Here is a 24,161-nt window from a genome sequence, read left to right on the forward strand (position 1 = left end):
GTATTTAGAGTGGAGCAAAATTTGAGATAATGAAGACCTCAATTTTTTCAATATGAGTCAGATCTAAGTTTGAATCCAAATTGGATCGATACCCAAATTGGATCTCGTGTACATAAAGTGCATCAAAAATAAAATATGATCCAATTGGGTTTAGTTCAAATCCAAGTCCTTTCCATCATTGATGTCACACTAGTACCAAACTTATTATAAAAAGGTTTGGACCGATTGTACTAGATCCATGATCTAGTTTATAATTGAAAACATAAATGATTCACATTAGAATAATAGTGAATCTGGATTCAAAATTCAATCAAAAGATCCAGTTAAATTTAATCTGAACTATAGTGAATGTGAATCTAGGGATGGTCGAAACTTTGAAACTCTACACTCATTTATCAAAGTCTTTAGTATCTACAAAGAAGTCCAAGTCGAAACTCTAAAACTCTACACTCATTTTTCAAAGTCTTTAGTATCTATAGGCACTAATTGCTCTTACCAAACAAGTTGAGCCCCTTGTTAGTAATTCTTTCTTTTGTTATTTTAGATAACACCAAAGATGTGAGATTCTATTGTTTGGGTTTATCCGTCTTACGCATGTTGAAGTTGATCTAATATTATATGTTAAATGTTAGAAGTGCATGGTAATTGCTCCACTATCGTTTATGGTAGCCCATAAAGGCTTTGTATCTGGTAGGGGTAACTTGTGAATGTCATCAAGTTGATGGGATTTCACAAGTTCAAAACCCATGGAGTAGTGTCTTTTGTAGCAAGGTTAAAGCTAGGTGTACTCTACGATGAGTAGGATAGTTGGCCAACCAATGTCAAGTCATTTTCCTAGCAAGAGGAGGAAAGAGCACAATCAGTTATGGTTCTTCCAAGCCAACCAAGTGAGGCACCACAAGTTGTTGCAGACATGCAGGTTACGTTATTACACTTAGTGTCACCCTAGAACTAAGTGGGCTCAAACTGGGTGTACCCCGAGTCTAGCGATTGGGCACACTCGAGCTCACCTAGCACACAACGGGGGATTACCCGTGGAGCATGCGTTGTGCTCTACGAGACCCGCAAGTGCCAAAATATAATATGCCCTTTGTTCGGTGTGATTCGGGAGCTTGATGCTCACTCCAATGTTTGTGATGCTTATTCAAACACATTGCTTGCTCTATTAACCTTTGATTGCTCATGCGTTCGTCACAGGAAGGGAACACACTCATCCCTCGTCACCTTGAATGCTCGTACGCCAAAAACTTTGGCATCACCCTGCTCTATCGACCCGTTCGACTATGTCGCTTTAGATATTCTGTTATTTTATGCATGCATGAATATGCACTGCCTCGAATCTGCTTCGCACTGACAACTGGTATAAGAGCATACCACACTGGTATAAGAGCTTATCAAATTGGCCTCAGAGTTGCTACAAGCCGTTATCGATGTCTGCTTGTCAGTTTTTGTCATCTTAAGAGTCGCCCATACTACTTTCATAATAGAAATTGTCTTAATTCATATCTTCTTTTTCGGCTATTTGGTCTCTGCTGATATGATTTATGTGAACGCTTTAAGTTCTTTGCATCGTCTCTTACTACTCAGTTTGTGAGAGACTGATTGAGACACAACACACCGCAAGTGTGAGTTGTAGTGACGTTTACACTCAGATATCTATTATCTACGTTGAGGGTACTTGCGATACTGTTGGAGGCAGATCATTGCATGATCTAGTTTCTAGATCCAGAAGTGATTCCTTCACTTCCTCCACTCTTTATTGTATGTAATCGCATGTGAGTGATTCATAACTGCTATACGCCCCTTCTTCTACAGATGTATGAGCTACCCAATTAAGCAAGACAAATATATGATGCTTCTTAAGGCTTCGTGGTGATGTTCATCTTTGCAGTTGCTTACTTTTGCATGAGATGTTGTTTGGTTGAGTTTTTGTAAGAGGTATTTTTAAAACATATTTTGCAATAAAAACTTTGAAAAATCGTCAACCAAAAGTATAAAAACCGACTCTCCACTTTCGTGGCGAGTACGGGTCGAATCCTCAGAAAACATGATGATATTCTAATTATTTCTCAAAATTTTTAATTTATTAATAAAATAAATGTTTACAATGAAATCAAATACTACAACTAAGTCACACACTAATAAACAATTGAAAATTAACTAAAACAACTTCTAAATCCGGTTGCTCAAGCTTTCTCCAAGTCACAGGGGCATTTTCATCATTTTCTTGAATTTGGCATTTACGTTCTCGATATAAATAACTCTTTAACCTGCAGTATGCTTGTCAACCTAAAACAAAATAAAAAAAAAATCAGTAACAAAACTACGATAATTAATTCAATAATTACACGAAGACTAATTCTAAAAATCTTTAAAAAAATAATTTGTAACTAAAATAAAATAAGCTAAATTATAAATGGTAATTAAACTAACTAATTTATATTAAATCTAACGAAGCTAATTACTATAATTACACCAACTATTATGCAAAAAAATGAAAATTTACCGAAAACCAACTAATTAATGAAATATCCATTTTGCCCTCAATGTAGTACAAAATTGAATTCTGATAGATTTTCGAAAATAGACATTTTTGAAGGGGCAAATGAATTTCAAAATCAATTAAATTTTTTTTTTCTATTTCTAACATATACAAGAATCTGTCAGATTTTACAAACTGAAAAATTCATCCAGAAGCTCCGGATATAAGTCTTTTAAAACTGAGGAAATTTTGGAAATCGCCTGTCCCAAAATAAAAAAAATTGAAAAATACTTAAAACTGTGATCAAATTAGCTTCGATTGGGCTGATTTTTGGTCCGCAGACAGTCAACACACTAATGAAGAGAATATAAATGATTTCTTTGAAAAACTCTAAAAAAATCTGCATAAAATGATGACTGCTATAGACCGCTAATTTCGGTTTTAAAATTCAATTACACAATAAAATGTAAATTAATGCAAGCACTAGGAGCACTAAGATGATTTTAGAATTAAGCATAACAGACCTAAGTATTGCTGCAGACTGTAAATAAAACTTAATTATACTAAAAAAATTTAAATCAAAACAAGAACCTAAATTATCTAAAATAAAATAACTTAGTTCTAATGCAATGAATAAATACCAGTAAAGCATGAAATACTAATAAGAATTAAAACTAATGTAATCACATCAAACTGCACCTATTCAGATTGTAATTAGAATAACTAAGCTAATATGAATGTAAATAAAAATGTAAATAGAACAAACTTTATGCTATCTTACTTCCTAAATAAACACGAATTATTAAGACGACTACACATGCAACACTAACCTAATGTATAATTTTAACTAAAATTAATATTAGTCAATCTCAAACCTAACTAAACATTAGTCGACATTCTAAGATCAGAGCTATGACATCCACGAGTACAAAGACTTTACCTAAAATCATATAAAAAAAATTAATTATTATTTGTTAGAAAATCGTCCCTTAGGTGAGACCTACTTGAGATTTAATTAGTAGGCAATAAAATGTAATATGACATGAATGATAACTACCTAGCTAACATAACTAATTATGTCAAGCTAATTATGAAAGGAGATGCACTGAAGAAAAAAAATGTTAAGTCAACTTAACTAAATACCCAATAAAATATGCATATAACTATAATATTCTAATTAAAAAAATGGAAAGGCGTTAATGCATATAGGCTGGCTGCAAATTAAATGACCCCATATATTCCTTCCTTAAATGTAATTAGAATTGTTTTTTCAAAGTCAAAACTGCCAGTCCCAATGAATTAGACAAAACGCTCAAAACTTTGCCAACTTAACTCAGAATTAGACAAAATTCAAAACATATCTTCCTATGACTAGACTCCACATAAACATCAGTTTTAATTCTAAAAATATGGATAATGACATGTATATTATGTTTATTATATAATGCATTTCATGCATTATCATTGTTCATTGGTTGGACACCTTGTTGTAATGACTTATTTCTCTTCAAGCGCATGAAGGGATTGTGTTCTCCTTCAATCTGATCTCTTAGGAGTAAGTCTCACAGGTGTAGCTTGCTTGCTTTCAATGCTCGTGAGACGATGTGATAAGGGAGCAACGTAGCCCCATCAACAGATTTTATGCACCTTCTCAGTAGGGAAAACTCATTAGAATACTTCTCTTTCTCCACTCTACTTGGTGCATCTACTTGGCACCTCGCCTTGGTGTCGCTCGTGCTCGTTAGCCATTAAGTTCTGCAAGCTTTCCATCATCAACATCATCTGCTTGGTTCATTTTCACTCTGTCAATTTCTTCATCTACCATGTGTTGGGTCATAAATGACATCATCAGGATTGCTAGCTCTTGGCGCTTCATCCTTGTAGTTGAACTTGGTGTCACACCTCGATAGTTGTTTTAGGGATATTCACTGCTAGGATGATGTGATGACCCTCACACTCTATCACTCCTCTTGTGTTCACGGAGCAAACACTCTAGACACTCTGTGCTACACCCTTTGGAAGTCAAACCTTCGCTCTTTGGCGCATGTGAGCAAACTATGAAGACACTCCATGCCCAACCTGTTAGTTGTGCTTCGTTAAAAGAAGACACTTCGTAGCCCCTCCTCGAAGGACCATTAGTTGCCGAATGACCAACTCATCTCTGCTGAAAGCTACTCCACTCTCTTGGCCCTCTTTGCTACATCATAGGGGTCACATTTGCTCGTGGGCACATTGTTCTGCTCAACAAACCACTCATGGGTGCCAAATACTTGATTTGCTTGGATGACTAGACCACCTCCAACTCAAAAATTCCATAGTGGCTTGTCCACGCTGTATATCTTCGTGGGTGAGGATTCTCACATTACAGAGTGGCCTTACCTTGATCATTATCAGGAACTCTATGGCAACTTCAGTCTCCTCTCAATTTGTGAAGTATCGATAAGGACGTCGATTTATTCTAATGAGGGAGAATATGCCATGTTGTTGTATTGCTTGGGTCATGTCTGCTTAGGTGCCAAACACCCACTTTGCTGAGGAGGACTGGACCACTTACAACTTCAGTGGCCTTGCCTTGGCCACATCGAAACTCCCTAAGCGGCTTCTCTACCCACTATATCATAGTGGGTAGTGATTCCCACATTGACTCTTCATTGGTGGCTTCTAGATGCCATATTCTTAGGGAATGACACTGAGCTCCATCTAAGAACCTGGCTTTGCTCTTCTGCCTTGCACACAAAATCTTGAAGGATGCTTGCTCTATAACATCTTCTGCGGTTCAGCCTCAATCACCTCCCAATTCTAGAAGTATTAATGAGAACATCAATTTATTCTATTGTAGGAGAATGTGCCAAACTTTATTTGTCACTGGCCGAAAGAAGCACACATGTACAATCCATGATATAAAATACCTATAAAATATATTTATTACTAGTTAACTAGTTTACACGAATAGAGCTTAGCCGAACATCCATTGTTCGTGTTTGGCTAACTGGGTCAATTTCATGATTTTTTTTTACGATCGTAAGACAAGCTGAACCATGAACGGCGCAACTCGTTTCCCAGCCTACAGTGCCCGCCTTCTATTTATACTGGGATTTCAATGAGACGTATTTGCAGTCAGAGAGAGAGAGAGAGAGAGAGAGAGAGAGAGAGAGAGAGAGATGGCTCACGAGGAGCTGTCGGTGCCGATCTTCTCGACGTTGGAGCCGGTTTACGGCGAGGGATCGCTCTTGGACGAGGCTTCCATGAGATTCGAGACGCTGAAGGCCAAGTTCTTGGAGATCTACGGCTCCCAGCCCGATGTATTTGCCAGGGCCCCCGGTATCTTTTTCTTCTTATCTTCTCTTGCGGATTTTGTTGATTTCTGCTTCTTCGTTATTTCGAGCGTCTGGTTTTATTAGTTTCAGGCTTTCAGCTGTACGTTTTCTCTCTTTTATTTTTTAGTTTTCTTTTATTTTTTCATATGTTATATGTTTTTTAAGTTTCTGACAATCGATCATTGTATTCTTCTTCTTGCCTAATGTGTTTTTTCTGTTTTGTTTAATTTTGTAAATTCTTCGGGGTTTGTGTTGATTTTTTGTTTATCTTTGCGATCAAATGTGTGTTCGTTTTTCCCTGAAGATCTTGACCGTTATGCTTCTAATTTTTAGTGTTTTGAGTGATCTGGGTGAGTTTCTGTCCGATTATCCGTTTCCTGTTTGTTTATTAAGAGTTCATGTTTGGATTTGAGATTAATAGCAGTTTTTTTTCTTTTTCTCTTTTTAATCCAGGAGTTTTTCATTTGAGCAATGATCTGTTTGCGTTTCATTTGAATGAGTCTGTTTGTCTTTTCTATGATACTTTTGCAATGCTGGACTTCTTTTCTGTGCAAGCATCACATTCTCTTGTTGATTAGATTAGTATATATGTTGTCCTAGGTTTTAGATTGGTTCTAGCGCATTAAGAAACGGAATAAATATTTGTTATGTCTTCCTTATTGTTCCTCCGATTTTCTTTAGCTCTTGGTGAGATTACGCAATACTGCGTGCTTAGCTTGTATCTTGTTAACAGGTCGGGTTAATTTGATTGGTGAGCATATTGACTATGAAGGTTACTCAGTGTTGCCAATGGCCATAAGGCAAGATACAATAGTTGCCATCCGAAAACATGATGCTGGAGAAACACAAAAGGCTCTTCGTATATCTAATGTGAATCCAAAGTATGATACATGTACTTATCCTGCTGACCCAGACCAGGTAAGGTCATCATTTTTCTGTCACTCATTTGATTTGTCGACCTCTTTAGATTTTATGTGTGATTGGAGATTTGGTTAATAGTTGTAGGGTTTTGTACAGACGTAACATGAGGTAGAGCTTTTCTCGCAGCCAATCTCTCTTAGTTTATCTCTTATAGGTAGAGGCTACACTCTACATTCGCAGTCTACTCTTCATAGACCGAGAATTCCGATTGCGCTTTAGTTCTTATTAGCAACAGTGGTCTATTTTCTCTTACTTGACTCAGTGATTAGAGTATCACTTTCATAGCCCTTAGTCACAAACTCTCAAAAGCGCCCGCTCATACCAACTTCCTCTTAAAGAGATGAATGAATGTGGCTGGAGATCGATGACCATAATATATTCTAAAAAAAGGTTGGCAGTGAATTGTTGAGCCCTTGTAGTTGAAGGCTGGTGATGAATGAAAGTGGAGGGGGCGTGTCTCTCTAGTTGAAGGAAACGAAAGAGGAGGGTGATAGTGTTAAAATGTATCTCCCAAAATCGTTGATGTAAATATAAATATATATACTTATATACATAGAGATACATATACATATAATATATATATGTATATGTATCTTTATATATATATATATATATATATATATATATATATATATATATATATATATATATATATATATAGAGAGAGAGAGAGAGAGAGAGAGAGAGAGAGAGAGAGAGAGAGAGAGAGAGAGAATATGTTGTACTTCTTTTTTTTGTATTTTTATTCTTTTTATTTTTTTCATTTTCATAAAAGGTGCATTGGGGGTCCCCCAATAGAGTCGTTGGGGGCTCCCTAATGACTCCTTTGGGAGCCCCCTTGCACCTCCTCTTTCTTGTATAAATAGGGGTGTTCCCCCCTTGTTTTCCCTAAGCTTGAGAGTCTCAAGCATTTGGTTCTTTCTATAAAATACATGCCATTGTGCATGTTTATTATTTTTACGCTTTTGCGTACTTTGTTCAAGTGTTGTGAGAGTGCCTTCGTGCACATCTTTTCTATATTATTTGTGCTCGTATGCGTATTGTCTTTTCATAGACGATTTTACATGGTATTAAAGCAAGGTTGATTATTGAAGATCGTGGGATTCTCCTTTTTCGAGTGCCTCGAAAAACATGCCTTCCGATCTTTGAAGTTTGAAGTGGTGGATCTTTCTTCTCAAATATTTTAGAAGAATCTTGTGCAAAGTTGGTGTTGGAAATATTGTGTTGGTACGCTTTTTCCTCTACCTCTTTACTCTCTAATGGGCGAAAAAGAGTCCCATTTTGCTCTTGGTTTCAAATTAAATGGGTCCAACTATCATGTTTGGGTCGGAAATATGAAGGCTCATATAAAAGGGAAGGGCCTATGGGGATATGTACTTGGCACAATTCCGGAACCGGAACCCAAGATTACCGTAGTAAATGGAAGCGAAATCAAGATTCTTGAGGGAGAAGAAAGAACCAAAGCCCTTGAAGAATACTCCAAGAAACACGATGAATGGGAAATGAAGAATTTCAAGATTCTTTCATGGTTTTTCTCATCCGTGGAAACCAAGATTAATGCCAACATTATTAAATTAAAAAAGGCATCGAAAGCTTGGCATTATCTTGAAAAAATGTACACCTCAAAGGATCTCTCTCATAAGTATTACCTTCAAAAGAAGGCTATCTCCCTTACTCAAGGTGAAATGACGATTAGGGAATACTTTGCCGATCTTTCCTCTATTTGGGATGAGCTTGCGATGCTTGAACCAAAATGGAGTGGAGAGACAATTGAGCTCCGTCACAAGCAACTTGAAGAAGATCGGTTCTTCAACTTTTTGAATGGGCTAAGGCCCGAATTTGAGCAAATAAGGTCATCTCTTCTCTCATATTTTTCTCCCCCTTCTCTTGAAGATGTTCTCACCAAATTAAGTGGTGAAGAGACTCGTATGAATTTATGTAAACAAGGACCAAATGTTCTTGCGGTCCCTTGTAATATTGAAGAAAATAGTGAGGTCAATGCCGTATCCAGACCCGAAAACAATGTGAGAACCTATCGTCCCCCTCACTTTAAATTTCAAAATCAAGGGGAAAATGGTGGTCAAAGATGAAGAAGGGACTATAGCAAAACTATTTGTCATTTTTGTAAAGAACCGGGGCATATCAAACCCGTATGTCCCAAATGGAAGAAACTTCTAGCCATGGCTACCGCTGGTGTACCGCAGAAGGATGAGGCATCTTCGAGTGGGACCCTTTCTATAAATCAAATAGTAGAAGCTCTTCAACCTCTCCTCAAGGGATCTACCTCCGGTGCGGCCATATCCACTTCTTCCTCTCCAGGTAAAATCTCTTGGCTTTTGGACTCCGGTGCATCCTTTCATATGTCCCCAAACATTTTTTCACTTTCCGATTATTCAAAAAATGGTTCCCCATCTTATGTCTCCACTGCTGATGGAACCTCTCTTGAAATTAAAGGAATAGGTAATTTTGAAACTCAAGAATTTTCTATTCCAAAAATCAGATTTATACTTAAACTTAACTTAAATCTCCTCTCTGTTTCTCAACTCACGGACCATGGCTGCGATATTAAATTTTCTTGTGATAAATGCTTAATACAGGATCACCAGTCCGGGAAATTGATTGGGGAAGGCTTTAGAAGAGGAGATTTATACTATATGGAATCTCTTCAAGTTCCAAAAGTTTTGTGTAATGTTGCCCGACATAAAGATATAAATGTGTGGCACAAAAGACTTGGTCATCCTAATATCACCAAGTTATCATATTTACATTTTGCAAAAGACCTATGTAAAAGCTCTTTTTCTTGTAATGACTGCATTCTCGGAAAAATGCGAAGTTTACCTTTTGAGCAAAGAACTATGTTCTCTTCTTAAACTTTTGAAATTGTTCATTCGGATGTTTGGGGACCTGCACCTGTTGTTTCAAAAGGAGTTTTTTCTTATTACGTAATATTTGTGGATGATTTTTCCAGATATTCGTGGATATATTTTCTTAAGTTTAAACATGAAGTGTTTTCATGTTTTAAAAATTTTCATTCAATGATTAAGAATCAATTCAACAGCAACATAAAGATTTTTAGAAGTGACTTTGGAGGAGAATATCTCTCCAATCAATTTAAGGTATATCTTGAGGATCACAGAATTATTCAACAAAGGTCTTGTCCTAAAACACCTCAACAGAATGGGTTGGCTGAAAGAAAACATAGGCACATTATTGAGACCATTAGGACCCTTCTTATATCTCAAAATATTCCTAAAAACTTTTGGGCTGAAGCAACTCTTGCTTTTGTTTATTTGATAAATCGTTTACCATCTAGGATATTAGGAAAACTATCTCCCTTTGAAGTATTACATAAGCTTGAACCTGATTATAATAGGTTAAGAGTCTTTGGATGTAAGTGTTTTATACTTACGGATAAGAATGACAAGCTCTCTCCCAAGGCTATTTCTTGTGCCTTTCTTGGTTATTCCGAAACTCAAAAAGGTTTTCGTTGTTATGACCTTAGAGATGATAAGCTATATGTCTCTAGAAATGTAACTTTTTTAGAAAATGAGAGCGGTTTTGAAAAAAATGTTTCTCAACAAGAAAATTTTGATTACTCATTCTTATTTGACTCATTGTCTAGTAATGATGATATATCTAGTGATGATGAGGTATCATTAAAGTATGATGAGGAAAATGATACAGATATTGGTGAACATAACTCACTCAATGAACAAGAAAGTAGAGTTCCAAGTGAGCCAATAACCTACTCTCGTAGAAACCAAGACACCTTTAGAAGTGCTATTGATCAATATAGTGAGCTTTCTCCTATTCTTGACCATAGAAGATCTGAAAGGAATAGAAGACCTCCAACTCATTTTGTATCTTTTGACTCTTTTTCACCCCGATATAGGGCTTGTCTTAGTGTCATTCACTCTTATTTTGAATCAAGAATTTTTGAAGAAGCTAAAAAATGTATAGAATGACAAGAAGCCATGCAAAGTGAACTTAATGCTCTTAAAAGGGCAAAAACTTGGGATTTCCAAACTCTACCTATAGGAAAGAAAACTATAGGTTGTCGATGGGTCTTTAAAGTTAAAACTAAGAGCGATGGTTCTCTAGAAAGATATAAAGCTCGCTTAGTTGCAAAAGGGTATGGGCAAGAGTATGGAATTGATTATGAAGAAACCTTTGCACCTGTAGCTCGAATGGTTACGGTTAGGTGTCTTATTACTATTGCATCTATTAAAAATTGGAACATTTTTCAAATGGATGTTAAAAATGCCTTCTTAAATGGTGATCTTAACGAAGAAGTGTATATGGATGCCCCACCAGGCATGATAATTCCTAAAGATAAAGTTCTTCGTCTTCGAAAGGCTCTCTATGGTTTAAAGCAGCCCCCCAAAGCCTGGTATGATAGATTTACCAGTGTAATGTTGGAAAATGGTTTTTCCTCATGTTATACTGATACTGCTTTGTTTACTAGAAAATCTAATGCAGGGATTGTAATTTTGTTGCTCTACGTTAATGACATGTTAATTACAGGTGATGATGTTCAAGGAGTCAAGGGTATTAAGTCCGTCTTGACTTCAAAAATTGAGATGTCAGACTTAGGTTTTCTGACATATTTTGTTGGAATTGAGGTTGCCTATTCGCAACGTGGTTATTTTCTATCTCAGTCTAAACTTGCCTGCGAGATTATTGACAGGTCAGGTATTTCGGATGACAAAGTGTGCGAAACTCCTGAAGTTGTAGGAGCAAAAATGAAGATTGGCGACGATGTTCCTCTAACCGATCCTACTCCTTACATGCAGTTGGTAGGTTCTTTAATGTATCTTAGCATTACTCGACCTGATTTGTCACATGCTATACACATCGCCAGTCAGTTTCAGCATGCTCCTACAACCGTTCATATGAGTGTTGTGCTTCGCATCATCAGATATTTGAAGGGAACGGTGAGTAAGGGAGTATTCCTATCCTCTTCTTCTGAATTGAAATTGCTTGCTTATACTGACTCAGATTGGGGAGGTGACCCTAGTAACCGTCACTCCACCACTGGTTTCTGTGTTTTCTTAGGTGAGTCTTTGATCTCATAGCGATGTAAAAAGCAACAGAAGGTCTCCCTGTCATCCACTGAAGCCGAATATAGAGCCATGGCATCTACTACCATGGAAATTGTATAGATTAGAAGTCTTTTGGAAGATATAGGAGTGTTTATCAGAGAACCAACAAAGTTGTGTTGTGACAATAAAAGTGCAATTTATATTGCCAAGAATCACACATTTCACGAGCGAACAAAACATATAGAGATGGACTGCCATTATGTCAGAGAAGAATACTTGAAGAAGGTCATTGATCTACCATACGTAACGTCTGAGTATCAGCTTGCTGACTTCTTCACCAAAGCTCTATGTTCGCCCAGATTTCATTTCCTCCTTGGCAAACTTGCGGTTATCACACCGTAAGTTTGAGGGGGGGGTGTTAAAATGTATCTCCCAAAATCGTTGATGTAAATATAAATATATATACTTATATACATAGAGATACATATACATATAATATATATAAATATATATGTATCTTTATATATAAATATATATATATATATATATATATATATATTTATATATATATATATATATTTCTTATTTCATTTTTATGTTTACCCGATAAGGGTATAATTGTAATTTCCCTTCTTGCGCATATTCCATTTGGAATATGTAGTACTTTTTTTTTTGTATTTTTATTCTTTTTATTTTTTTCATTTTCATAAAAGGTGCATTGGGGGTCCCCCAATAGAGTCGTTGGGGGCCCCCAACGGTCACAAATGTGACCGTTGGGGGCTCCCCAATGACTCCTTTGGGAGCCCCCTTGCACCTCCTCTTTCTTGTATAAATAGGGGTGTTCCCCCCTTGTTTTCCCTAAGCTTGAGAGTCTCAAGCATTTGGTTCTTTCTATAAAATACATGCCATTGTGCATGTTTATTATTTTTACGCTTTTGCGTACTTTGTTCAAGTGTTGTGAGAGTGCCTTCGTGCACATCTTTTCTATATTATTTGTGCTCGTATGCGTATTGTCTTTTCATAGACAATTTTACATATAGAAGGGCTTTGCCCTAAGCCCAGAAATTTTTTGATAGGAAAGATTCCTCCACCCCCAGGTGGAGAAATCTTTCCTATAAAAAATGATAATTTTTAGAAAATGTTTCGCACTTTTTTCCGACCTTCCTTCACTTTTCCTAGACGTTTCTCACTTCCAAACATGCCCGCTAGTCTGGCTAGGTGACACTTTATCAGCTACTGTAGGCATGGACCAGGCTAGCTACTAGGCTCTATACTGTCCGAGATGGGGAACATGTGCTAGAGTATGTGAGTCCTTATCTTGGTCACCTAAAGATTCACCTTGGAAACCATGAAAAATGCCTTTTTAGTGGCTATTTGGGCAATTCTTGACTGTATTGGGTGGAAGCATTCTAGAGGACTTTCCCACTATATTTTATGTAAAAGGTTGTGGGGATTTTGAATTTAACGTATAGGATCTTGTATGATCGGTAATAAACTTAATCTACATAAATTGATGAATATGATTTTTTCATGTCAATTGATACAATGGTTTATTGCATGTTTCCAGTACGTGCATATATTTTGTCTCACATTTGTGTACCTTTTTTTTCCATATAGTTTATGGATATTGGAATTTATGTTTATCGTATAATTTTGTTTTTTTTTTTGTTTGAAAAATTAATTTGATTAACAAAATCCATGTCTCTCGAGGCTTATGGCAGGCCAGTCAAGAGGCAAGACTCACTGTCTAGGTCAAAATTATTACTTTTGATAACCTTGATTAAATGGCTGTTCATCGTTTGATACTATTTGAAGGTAGTCACTATTGTTATGACAAGAATACTTCATGATGTCGTTAGGATGTCTGAACTGAAAGGATTTGCAGGACCTGATGAAATTTGACCTGGTATAAGTTAAATCACATGTTATGGAAGTCAATATCTGTGCTTTGACACAACTAGGAAGCTCTGTGAAAATGAGAGATTGAGGAAGTGAGGGTGTGCCAACTGAAGAAGATGAAGACAAACAGTGTTGTGGTAATGTCATTCTTAGGGAGTACCAGAGATAACATGGTTAAGTCCGCCAGAGTTTCAGGGGGTTAAGCAATTTATAGGTATTGGTTTGATGTTGTTTATAAAGTTTCATATCTTTAGAGACGGGGTGCACGTTTCTCTTTGATATGCTAAAAGTCAGGATGACCTTTTGCAAGCAGATGATCTAATCTACAGTTACATCCATAAGGATAGAACAGTTTCGGAGCATTACGAAGTTTTAAATGGTAAAGAACAGACAATGGTATTCCTTGAAAGCTAATAATACATGCAGGCACTCACTGAAGCTTTTGGGCATCAGTCTCTCCTGAAATGCTTCCCCAAACAATCTCACCATTCTAAATTTCCAAGGGACCTGTTGGAATGTTTTTAGTTATGGCAAAGATGATTAACAAGATGACCTTTTAGTGTTAGGATATAATGCTTCCTGTGATCGACCTTGCAATTTAGAGTTATCCTCTTCCATTTCAGGACTTTCTGCCATACAAGACTGGATAAGCATTATACTTGACTCTTCATGCTTTGAATTCTGCAGGATATTGATTTGAAGAACCATAAATGGGGACACTATTTTATTTGTGGGTGAGAAGCACCGTCTCCTTTGTTATTTTTCTTAATTTTTATAGTTATCAATGTACTTGTGAAATGTATGCTGACATACTGTAGTTTATAGACATGAGTGCACAAAATGAAAAAATCACTGGTAGTTGAGACCACACTTTGGATTCATGATAAACCAAGTCATTGCTATATACCTTTGAGTGCGCTGGTTGGCTATATATTGAATTGCACACCATAGCTTTCAGTCTTCAAAACTACATTTCCACTTGTAATAGACCGACTACCTGGCTGGCAGATACAGATAGGAAGTGAACCATGACTTTTTATTCTCTATTTCAGATCACAATGCATTTTGGGCACCATGGATTATTTCTTCACAGTGAGGAAACCATATAATGTATAACTTGGATGCGTTGCATGCACATGTAAAGTTGTGAAAACGCACCAACACACACATGCATGCACATGCTTATTTATTGCAAATTGAAGTGTCAGCGAAAACATGTTACTAAATTTCCATGCATATACACAAAAACACTGTTGGAAACATAATATATATAGAACTATGTCACAGGGATTCGGCTAGCAGGGTGCCGCACCCGTATTGACGCGACGCGGGTGCGGGTATGGCACTGGGTGTGGTCAACCCCACCCTGGGTGTGGTCAACGCACCCAGGGTTGTTTTGGTCCAATTTTCGGACTTAAAAAAAAATTTGCCAAGAAATTTTTTTTTGCCCTATATGTCACAGGGATTCTCCAACTAGGTGCCGCACCCATGACACACCCGCACCCGATGCGGTCAACCTAACCCTGGGTGCAGTCAATGCACCCAGGGTCATTTATGTCCAACTTTTGGACTTTTTATATATACAATTTTTTATATTTTTGCCGCACCCCCGCACCCGCACCCATGTGACATAGATATAGAAAAGTCAAAAAGTTGGTAGGTGTTGCACACCAGGCTTTCTGTGCACGCACCTTAGACCATCTGATCAAATGGTTGAATGGGCAAAAAATCCCTGAAGATGTGATCTACTTGGTTGGTTTGTTAAAAACAGGCTTAAGATCATATGGTTGCAATGCACAAGAAGGGTTTTCAAGGGCTTTAAAAATCAATGGATGACAATGTAGCAAAACTTTACAACTTAAAAAGTTGTTACTTTACTCTGGAACAACATGATCCAAGGCGTGATTTCTAACAAACAAACCATGCTGAACATAAATGAGGTCAGATTGAGTTGTTAGCTTGGTCAAAGGCTGGTGCACAGAGGAATATTATTAATAGGCCATCCTACGTATGTATACATGCTTTATGAGTGGGTCAAATGAGAAGGATTATTTTCTCTCTCTCTCTCTCTATATATATATATATATACATATACCCTTGACTCGCCTCTATCACTGCTCTAACAATCTTCACCTAATCCCTGCATGTACCCACCATATTCCTCACCTGTGTTTCACTGAACATACATCAAGATGTAACCATCTTGACGTTAAGACAGAAGTGAACACGTTATCTGGCGCACACCTATCGGTCACTTATATACACACACACACACATGTGTGTGTGTGTGTGTGTGTGTGCTATGTACACATGCATATACATGTGTGTGAGTGAGTGTGTGCATATTTGTTGTGCATGATACCTAGTCATGCACATGTCATGAATTTGAGTAAATCCAATTATCAAAACTAGTTCTAGACTTTAAGGTACATTTAACGTGGTCTGATTGCTATTTTAATTAGCAAGCCAATAAGTCATAAGTTCCAAATTTTGATGATAAATTCAACAGTTGAAATTGCACTTGATCATCCCACTTGGTCCTTGGATATATCCGAATGGATAGACATATGAGAGGATTTGCCCAGTTCCCAAGCATATTAGATAATTTTTCTTTATAATATCCCCATATGCGTGTGTAGGGTCTGCTATATTAAGATTGTCAAACCTTGCAAATCCCTAGGTGTTTCACATATTCACTGCAAACCACCAATGTGGATCTGAATTTCATGTGGTCCATGGTAAACACATGTATGTATGCATGCATGTGCACATGTGGACATTGAGTCTGCTAGATTAGATTGTTGCATCCTGCCAACCTCTTGGAAGAGATAGTGCACTTTATATTGTTTCACCTGTTCACTGAAAACCACCAATATCAGTATGACTTTCATGTGCTTCATGATACAGTTTTGTCCTGCAGATACAAGGGGTTTTACGAGTATGCTAGATCAAAAGGAATAGATGTTGGTGTACCTGTTGGCCTAGATATTCTTGTTGATGGCATTGTTCCTACAGGTATTGTACTTCTATTATATGTTTCTTTTCCATATTGTAGATGTGGATACTGAGTATGAGTTTATTTCTGAATGAAATGAAAATATCTTATTTGGTAGTCATGTTTGGTAGGGTTTTTTGTTTATAATGTTCTAAGCTGTTTGCTTACTTTCCTATACAGGGTCTGGATTATCAAGCTCAGCAGCATTTGTTTGTTCATCTACGATTGCAATAATGGCATCTTTTGATGTGAATTTTCCAAAGGTACAGCTATCCGTATCATAAGGTTGCTACCTAAAGGCTGCCTTTGTGTTTGCCCAATTAAAGGCATGGGTGCCACTACTATCGATTTCAAGCCAAAAATTCTGCCCAGCTCTCTTCAGACTGTACTTGTATATAACCTATGTGCAAGACTAAAGAATCCCTTTCAATTCTAAGAATCCTTTGTACCAACTTTGAACTTTTAAACTGAGAGTCTTGTTGGTATATCAAGCATGGAAGCATTTTGTTGAAGATTTGATGCGGGTATGTGTTGAAGATGTTAGAGACACTGTCTCTAAAATTCCTGTTTTTGTTTTGCTTTTTATACGAAATTATAAAATTTGGCAATTATTATCAATATTATTCTTATGACGAAGTAAAACCCTCACTGAGAACAGGGTCTCTTAATGGGGCCGCCTCCTTGCGAGGTAAAACTCCGGTTTGAGGGCACGACCACCCAGCCTTTTGTGTCCCCACAAAAAAAAAGCTTTTCTTTTGCTCTTCTTCACACGAAGCAGTTAAGTGCAATTTATGGTCTTTCTTTAATCAACATATTTTGCTCCTGTTGTCAATAGCTATAAATCATTTCTTTTCAGATCATTCATGTCAAAAATTTTCTTTTTAGTTTTCTGTAATTATATGAATGATACATTCCTGAACTGCACATTTGGATACTGGTTTTACTTTTCAGAAAGAAATTGCCCAACTTACGTGTGACTGTGAGCGTCATATTGGAACTCAGTCAGGTGGAATGGATCAAGTAAGCAATGTTTCTTGCTATTCCTTATACTTTTTGTGATTGCTTTGTGGTTGAAAAGGAAAAACAATGATATTTTTTATCATAATAGATTTAGTTAAATTTTTGTCTTTGAGATCAGATTTTCTATTATTTTGGTTTTCATCTGGTGTTCATTGTTTCTCATTGACATGGAGTAAAATTATGCTATCAAGATGAATTATTTGATAATTATGGACAATTTGATGTTTTTGGGTGATTAATTGGCAAAATGTTTCCTTACCATTGGTTAGGCAATCTCGATCATGGCTAAACCTGGTTTTGCTGAGCTGATTGATTTTAATCCAATACGTGCAAGTGATGTGCAACTTCCAGAAGGTGGAAGCTTTGTCATTGCTCATTCATTGGCTGAATCCCAGAAAGCAGTGACTGCAGCAACAAATTACAATAACCGGGTTGTAGAGTGTCGCCTTGCAGCTGTAAGTTTCTGTTTTTCTTTTTTCTTTTTTAATTCAAAGAATGGTAAATTTCTTTCTTTTTTTCATGTCTGATTGAGTCAGCAGGTATCTCCAGAAGTCTGAGAGCTAATTTTGACTAGTGATGTTAATCTGCACTTAATGCATTCCATTCTCCTCTTACAAGTATTTTCTTTTGTCATCTAATACGATTTCTGCCCAACTTTGTCTTGGTTGAGATGACACAACTTTAACTTCCACTTTCCTTCACATTTAGCTGTGAAATTCTCTACAAGTCCAAAAATGAGTATGTCCTTTATGGCAAATGTGTGTACTCTCATTCTGCTGCATCAAGCATATCCATTAATGTTCCGGCTGTTACATCGCCAGAATGCAGACTATTAACTTTGGATAGCTAATTATCCATGAGAATTTGCTTAGCTGAATGGTTGAGGTGTGACTGACTAGGTATAGGTTGGAGTAGAAGAGCACAAATTTCAAATGTCAAGTGTGTCTAGTTAGGTTGATCAGGTGTCCATGAAAGCATATAATCCCCCCTGATCATATATGGTTGGTAAAAAACTGTTGATCAGGTAAACAGATCAGGTATGGTCATCAAGTTGATTAATTGGTCTAATATAGTGGACAAAGTGTAAATCCATGGGTTCAAAAGTTACGTGTACGTGTTGTTGTTGCACATATATGGTTGATCAGGAACTGTAAGTCATTTCCTCTTTATTGTTGAACTGTTTTCTTTAAGTGTTGGGGTTAATGTTCATAGTGAAATTTGCTTCATGTCCTTGATCTAGTGAAAAAGGATATTCACCACTATGGCTGCTTTTTTTTTTCACCGTGACCATTTGAAGACATTACACGATCCAGCATATTAAGATGTGTTAGTTTTGCATTTTTTTTATTCGGAGGTCGCACAACACATGCAAGCACTCACTCGGACATTCTGACAAGATCGCCCAGGTTCTCTGCCATAACAATTTTAAAAATACCAACTGACATAATTGATAAATCACTTTTTGGAGAAAAAGGATTGTCTGGATTCAAACTAAGGAACTCCACTTTACTTTTTTTCCGTAACAAAAAAAAGAAAACTTATCTCAAGGAATTCAACTCAACTTATTCTTAGATCTTCTGACATGCCCTTGATGCCCACAAATACAAAGCCTCACTTTGGTATTCTTTATTGTTAGGGTCATAGCATCTTGGCAACCTTTTTAATTAGCGTCCTTGATGTCAACAGTTGCATGTACTTCTGTTGACATATGCATACTAAAACATGCTTCATCATGCACTTCAATTATGCTTTATCTTTTTGTACCAATGCTGATAAAGTCGATAAATGCGTTTACAGATTATCCTAGCTATAAAGCTAGGCATGGAACCAAAAGAAGCTACCAAAAAGGTGAAAACACTTTCTGATGTTGAGGGACCATGCATATCTTTTGCTAATGATCGTGGCTCCTCAGACCTGCTTCTTGCCATCAAGGTATGAATTCAATTATTTTCACCACTAATTTTTTTTATTGATGTTGATCCTGAGGAAGTTCTTGCTTTGAGATTTTTTTCTATGTCCATAAAGTTTATTTAGAATAAGAAATGTAATCTAGTCATTACATAATTTCCATAGATGCAAGAACATAAATTTTCCCTTGCAATAAACTATGGAACCAATTTTGTAATACTAAATTGGATCTGGAACTTGTAGAGCCACAAGTTGGATCTGATCAATAAATTGACAAAAGAAATCAATCATGTAAGTTTCAAGTATTACAAAATCTGTCAATATTTGTGATAGTAAAATTTGAAATTGAAAACATTCAATGATATATTGCAAAGAAAATTATAAAGACGCTTGCTGAGTGTGTTTAAGCAGGACAATTTCACCAGCTAATGTGATTGTATATTTTTACAACCACAATAGAATTCCAGAGTTGGTTGAAAGTAGAGGATTATAAGAGAGACTCATGAAGAATTTTGTTTTGAGGTGAGGAATACGGTTTTATCAATCATTTTCCTTTTACGCAAAATGCTATCCCTAAAGTGTCCATGCATAATGATGAAACTCCTAGAGGTTGTTCACCAATTAAAAATTTAAGATTTAAAAGATTAAAAAAATAACAAATATCAGAAAAAGTCATCAAAGGATTTTTTTATGCTTTTAAAATGGTGAATATATGGTCCCTGTACCTCTGGTATACCACAACTTTGTGAAAGCTGAAAAAAATTCATGCTCGACCTTCCACAATGTGCACTTAATTTGTATGATCATTGTTCCTCATGTACTTCTAATTTTTTATTTTTAAAAAACATGAATTTCACAAAGGAAAATCATCAGAAGAAACATTTTTCCTGTCTATTTTAGTGGTGTCAGTTTTATGATTTATCATATTAGAACCAGTCAACATAGAAGCATTAATATTAAGCTCAAAACTGGCCTTCTGATTCTTTTACAAGAGATGGAAGTTTCCAAAAACACCCACAACTTTAACCCACCTTGACTTCTAAATTGCTTCATATCCTGTACAAGAGAGAGAAAATACTTTAATTTGCAGATCATATAATTAAGATCAGGAAATGTCTAAAGATTCCTATGTACGCTGCAACAAAGACGAGCATCGAGGAATATACTTGAAGTTGTGATCATTGCATGATCATGCTTTCGGTTATTAGCTTTGCCATATTTTTGCACTATATTGTAAAAGTATGAATTCAGTGGATCTCTTACTGAATTGTTAATTACTTTGAGAATCTTTTTGTGCTTTTTCATGTTGACCAACTTCACCAAATGCTTAATAAATATGTATCAGCATTATAAAATGAGTGTCAGCAACTAGAACTGGGTTTATTGTAGCAGCATTGAGTTATTTTTTCACTACATTATAAATTGGTATTCCCTGTTATTCAGGAATTTCTGTTAGAGGAGCCTTACACGGGTGAAGCTATTGAGAAGATCACCGAGGAAAGTCTGACATCTATATTTGAAAATTCTCCAACCTCATTGGATGTGCTTAGAGCTGCAAAACATTTTAAGCTATTTCAGGTCACTTCTCTAGCTATTTCTTGCTTTTTGTTACATAATACTGCAAAATTGCATGTCATTGCTAAATTGAACTGAAAGTCCTCTTATATATTACAGCGGGCTTCCCATGTGTATTCCGAAGCTAAGCGTGTGCACTTGTTTAAGGAAACTGTATCATCAAAGCTCAGGTGTGTGCTATAGACATAGATACTTTGTAATACTCTTTTCCCTGTTTTAGTGAAGTTTGGTCAGAATATAGTTTGTGCAGATGTGGCATTCTTCCATAATTCATAACTTCACATGTTCAACCATGCAACTCATCTGCATCATAAAATCTGTGCATTAATATCACGGGGAAATAAAATTTTTTCATAGCCAAGAAAGATGCTGGTGATGTCTCAGTAAAGCATATCATGTAAAAACATTATTACCTTAGTACTTGGATGATCAGCTCAACTTAACCAAGCCTCAATTTAAGTCAGAGTACTGCAAGGACTCTGGTCACCTAGATTGACCGACCTAGAACAAGCAAACAAGTCAAGATTAGGTTGACCAGTGTCAACTTGCTTCAGATTTCTGTAGACTCTTATCAGTATCCAGTGAGATCCATGATTTTGCACTGCACTTAGTTTTTTTTTCCTTTTTTTCTCAGGGGTTCTTATTGCTAATGCAATTAGATGGATGTTTTTTTACAGTGACAGTGACATGTTAAAGCAGCTAGGGGAGCTCATGAATGAGAGCCATCGTAGTTGCAGCTTTCTGTATGAGTGCAGGCATGTTCTGTGTGTGTGTGTTTTTGCATGTAGCATTTATTGCTTTATGTGCCATTCTCTTTACATTTCTTTTACGTATTTGTTTTAGCTGTCCTGAGTTGGAGGAACTAGTAAAAGCTTGTCGTGAAAAGGGAGCGCTTGGAGCAAGACTAACAGGAGCTGGATGGGGTGGTTGTGTGGTAGCTCTAGTCAAGGAAAATACAGTCCCGGAATTTATTCTCAATTTGAAGGTAGATTCTGGTTTCTTTTTCTCAATAAAATACTGATTTTATTATCCAACTTGGAAGTGATGCCTTCGGTGGGTCCTTGTTCTACCTATGAAGTTTTTTTTATATTTACACAGAAACTGCCTCCAAGAACAGAGACCTAGCCGCGCTGGCTTTGCTTGCCGTACTTACGGTGACTGTCCTGGCAGCGTAAAACTCTGTGGGCTTATCCCTTGCCCTCAGGGAGTCGCCACACTTCAGCTTGTGCAAGGGGTGACACCCATGAGATTTGAACCTAGACAGCCTGACTAGCGGCCTTGGCCCCATCCCACTATGCCAAACTCCTTTGGGGCTACCTATCAAGTTAAAAATATGATTTTTAGGTTTAAGTTCATGTAGCATATGATCTTTATTTTTTGCTGAATTTTCATGCTGGGATTTAATGGGTTGAAGTGTGCATGGTAATCTGGATGCTGATTGAAGGAGTTTCTTTTTTTTATTATTATTATCTCAGGAGGCATTCTACCAGTCGAGGATCGACAAGGGTGTAATCGGCAACAATGACCTTGGCCAGTATGTCTTCGCTTCCAAGCCATCCAGTGGTGCCGCGATATTCAAGTTTTAATCTTTGTTTTTATTTAGCATTTTTTGTACTTCCTGTTTTCATTCCATTTGTCATCCTCATTAGTTGAAGAGCAAAATAAAATTGCCGTATGCTATGAGCATTCACTTTATGTTCAATCTGTATAGGTTGGTCTGACTATGTCCGGGCCAATTCAGTTGGTAAAACTCAGTCAGGCCATTCTGGGTCTGCTGAAAAGGTAGAGCTGAGCTTGAAGTTGAATCCCAGCAATTATATTTGAAGAGTTCAAGGGCATGTTTGGTTGCTCATTTTGGGAGAGATGGATTTCGGATTACATGCATTTTGGATTAGATAAAACTAATTTTACTTCATCAACGTTATACTCTCAAAAAGCCGTGCCCACTCGCACACACGTGTGAGCAAAAATTAACAGATGAGTAAAACTTACAAAACATGGTTTTTATATATATATATATATATATATATATATATATATATATATATATATATATATATATATATATCCCTGGAATATGAGAACTGGGAAACATGAGAACCAGTCATAACTGCCCTCCACCGATTGAATGTAATAGGATGTCTGAGAGCTGTCTGACTTTTCCCGCCCAAACAAAAAGAACCCCCTTCAATTTTTTTTATTTTTAAAATATTGTTCTCTCTCTCTCTCTCTTTCTGGGTTCCTTGCTGCCCGGAGCGCAGCTCGCCAAGCCCTCAATCGCCAGAAGACCTCTCTCCTCTCTTGAGGTTCCCTGTCAATCGCTGGAATCAAAGAAACCTCCAGCGAGTAAGGAACCCAGAGAGAGAAGTATTTTGAAAATCAGGAAAATTGAAGGAGGTTCTTTTTGTTGGGCGGGAAACAGAAAGTCAGATGGCTCTCAGCCGTACGATTACATTCAATAGAACGGTGGAGGGCCGTTCTGACTGGTTCTCATGTTTCTCAGTTCTCATATTCCAAGGACTATATATATAGAGAGAGAGAGTGCATCTTAGGGGGCGTTTGATTCGCGGACAGCCATTGACAAACACACCATGTCCTTCGGATAAGGACATCCAATGACACATTTTGTTGTTTTTTTAGGTGTTCAAGGTGCTCTGTCCTCTCTTTTTTCAGGGGAGAGAGCGGGAACCCCTCCAAACACGAAAACCTGTTGTAGGACTCTTCTCAAAGGTATCTCTCTCATCCATGCATCCTGAGTTTGCATGGGTGCGTGCATGAGCCCCATTCATAGAGCGGATGGTGGACACCACCTTCTGTGCAATCAAACACTCCCTTAGGAATCCAACTGAACTTTCTCTTAGAGTTTGCGATCACTGCCTATATCCCCAAACAAGCCCCTTGGATGACCTATGAACCAAGCCGATTGCACTGACTGCCTGTGCCTGTGGCTGGACTCGTTCAAGCTCGTTAGGTAGGCTCAGTAAGTCAAGCCATGGGTAGCT

General features: G+C 37.0%; 1 protein-coding gene across 1 annotated transcript; it reads left to right on the forward strand.

Moving 5' to 3' along the window:
• Nucleotides 1-5,609: 5,609 nt before the first annotated feature.
• Nucleotides 5,610-23,011, forward strand: LOC149820626 (galactokinase-like). The gene is made up of 13 exons (XM_089981682.1): nt 5,610-5,803; nt 6,533-6,717; nt 14,349-14,395; nt 16,582-16,676; nt 16,837-16,919; nt 17,608-17,676; nt 17,946-18,131; nt 19,474-19,608; nt 21,028-21,162; nt 21,259-21,329; nt 21,837-21,914; nt 22,003-22,144; nt 22,635-23,011. Exons 1-13 carry the CDS (start codon nt 5,644-5,646, stop codon nt 22,743-22,745), a joined length of 1,497 nt encoding a protein of 498 aa, XP_089837808.1. The 5' UTR covers nt 5,610-5,643; the 3' UTR covers nt 22,746-23,011.
• The last annotated feature ends 1,150 nt before the right edge of the window (nt 23,012-24,161 follow it).

Source organism: Nuphar pumila, chromosome 12, assembly GCF_984573655.1.
Source record: "Nuphar pumila chromosome 12, dmNupPumi1.hap1.1, whole genome shotgun sequence".
In the NCBI taxonomy this organism is placed as follows: Eukaryota; Viridiplantae; Streptophyta; class Magnoliopsida; order Nymphaeales; family Nymphaeaceae; genus Nuphar; species Nuphar pumila.

What these genes read in the sequence shown, in the direction of transcription:
- LOC149820626 (XM_089981682.1), top strand. Translation starts at nt 5,644, where the DNA reads ATGGCTCACGAGGAGCTGTCGGTGCCGATCTTCTCGACGTTGGAGCCG. An exon ending in AGTCAGGTGGAATGGATCAA is followed by an intron (nt 17,677 to 17,945) that starts GTAAGCAATGTT and finishes ACCATTGGTTAG; the next exon opens with GCAATCTCGATCATGGCTAA. An exon ending in TAGAGTGTCGCCTTGCAGCT is followed by an intron (nt 18,132 to 19,473) that starts GTAAGTTTCTGT and finishes ATGCGTTTACAG; the next exon opens with ATTATCCTAGCTATAAAGCT.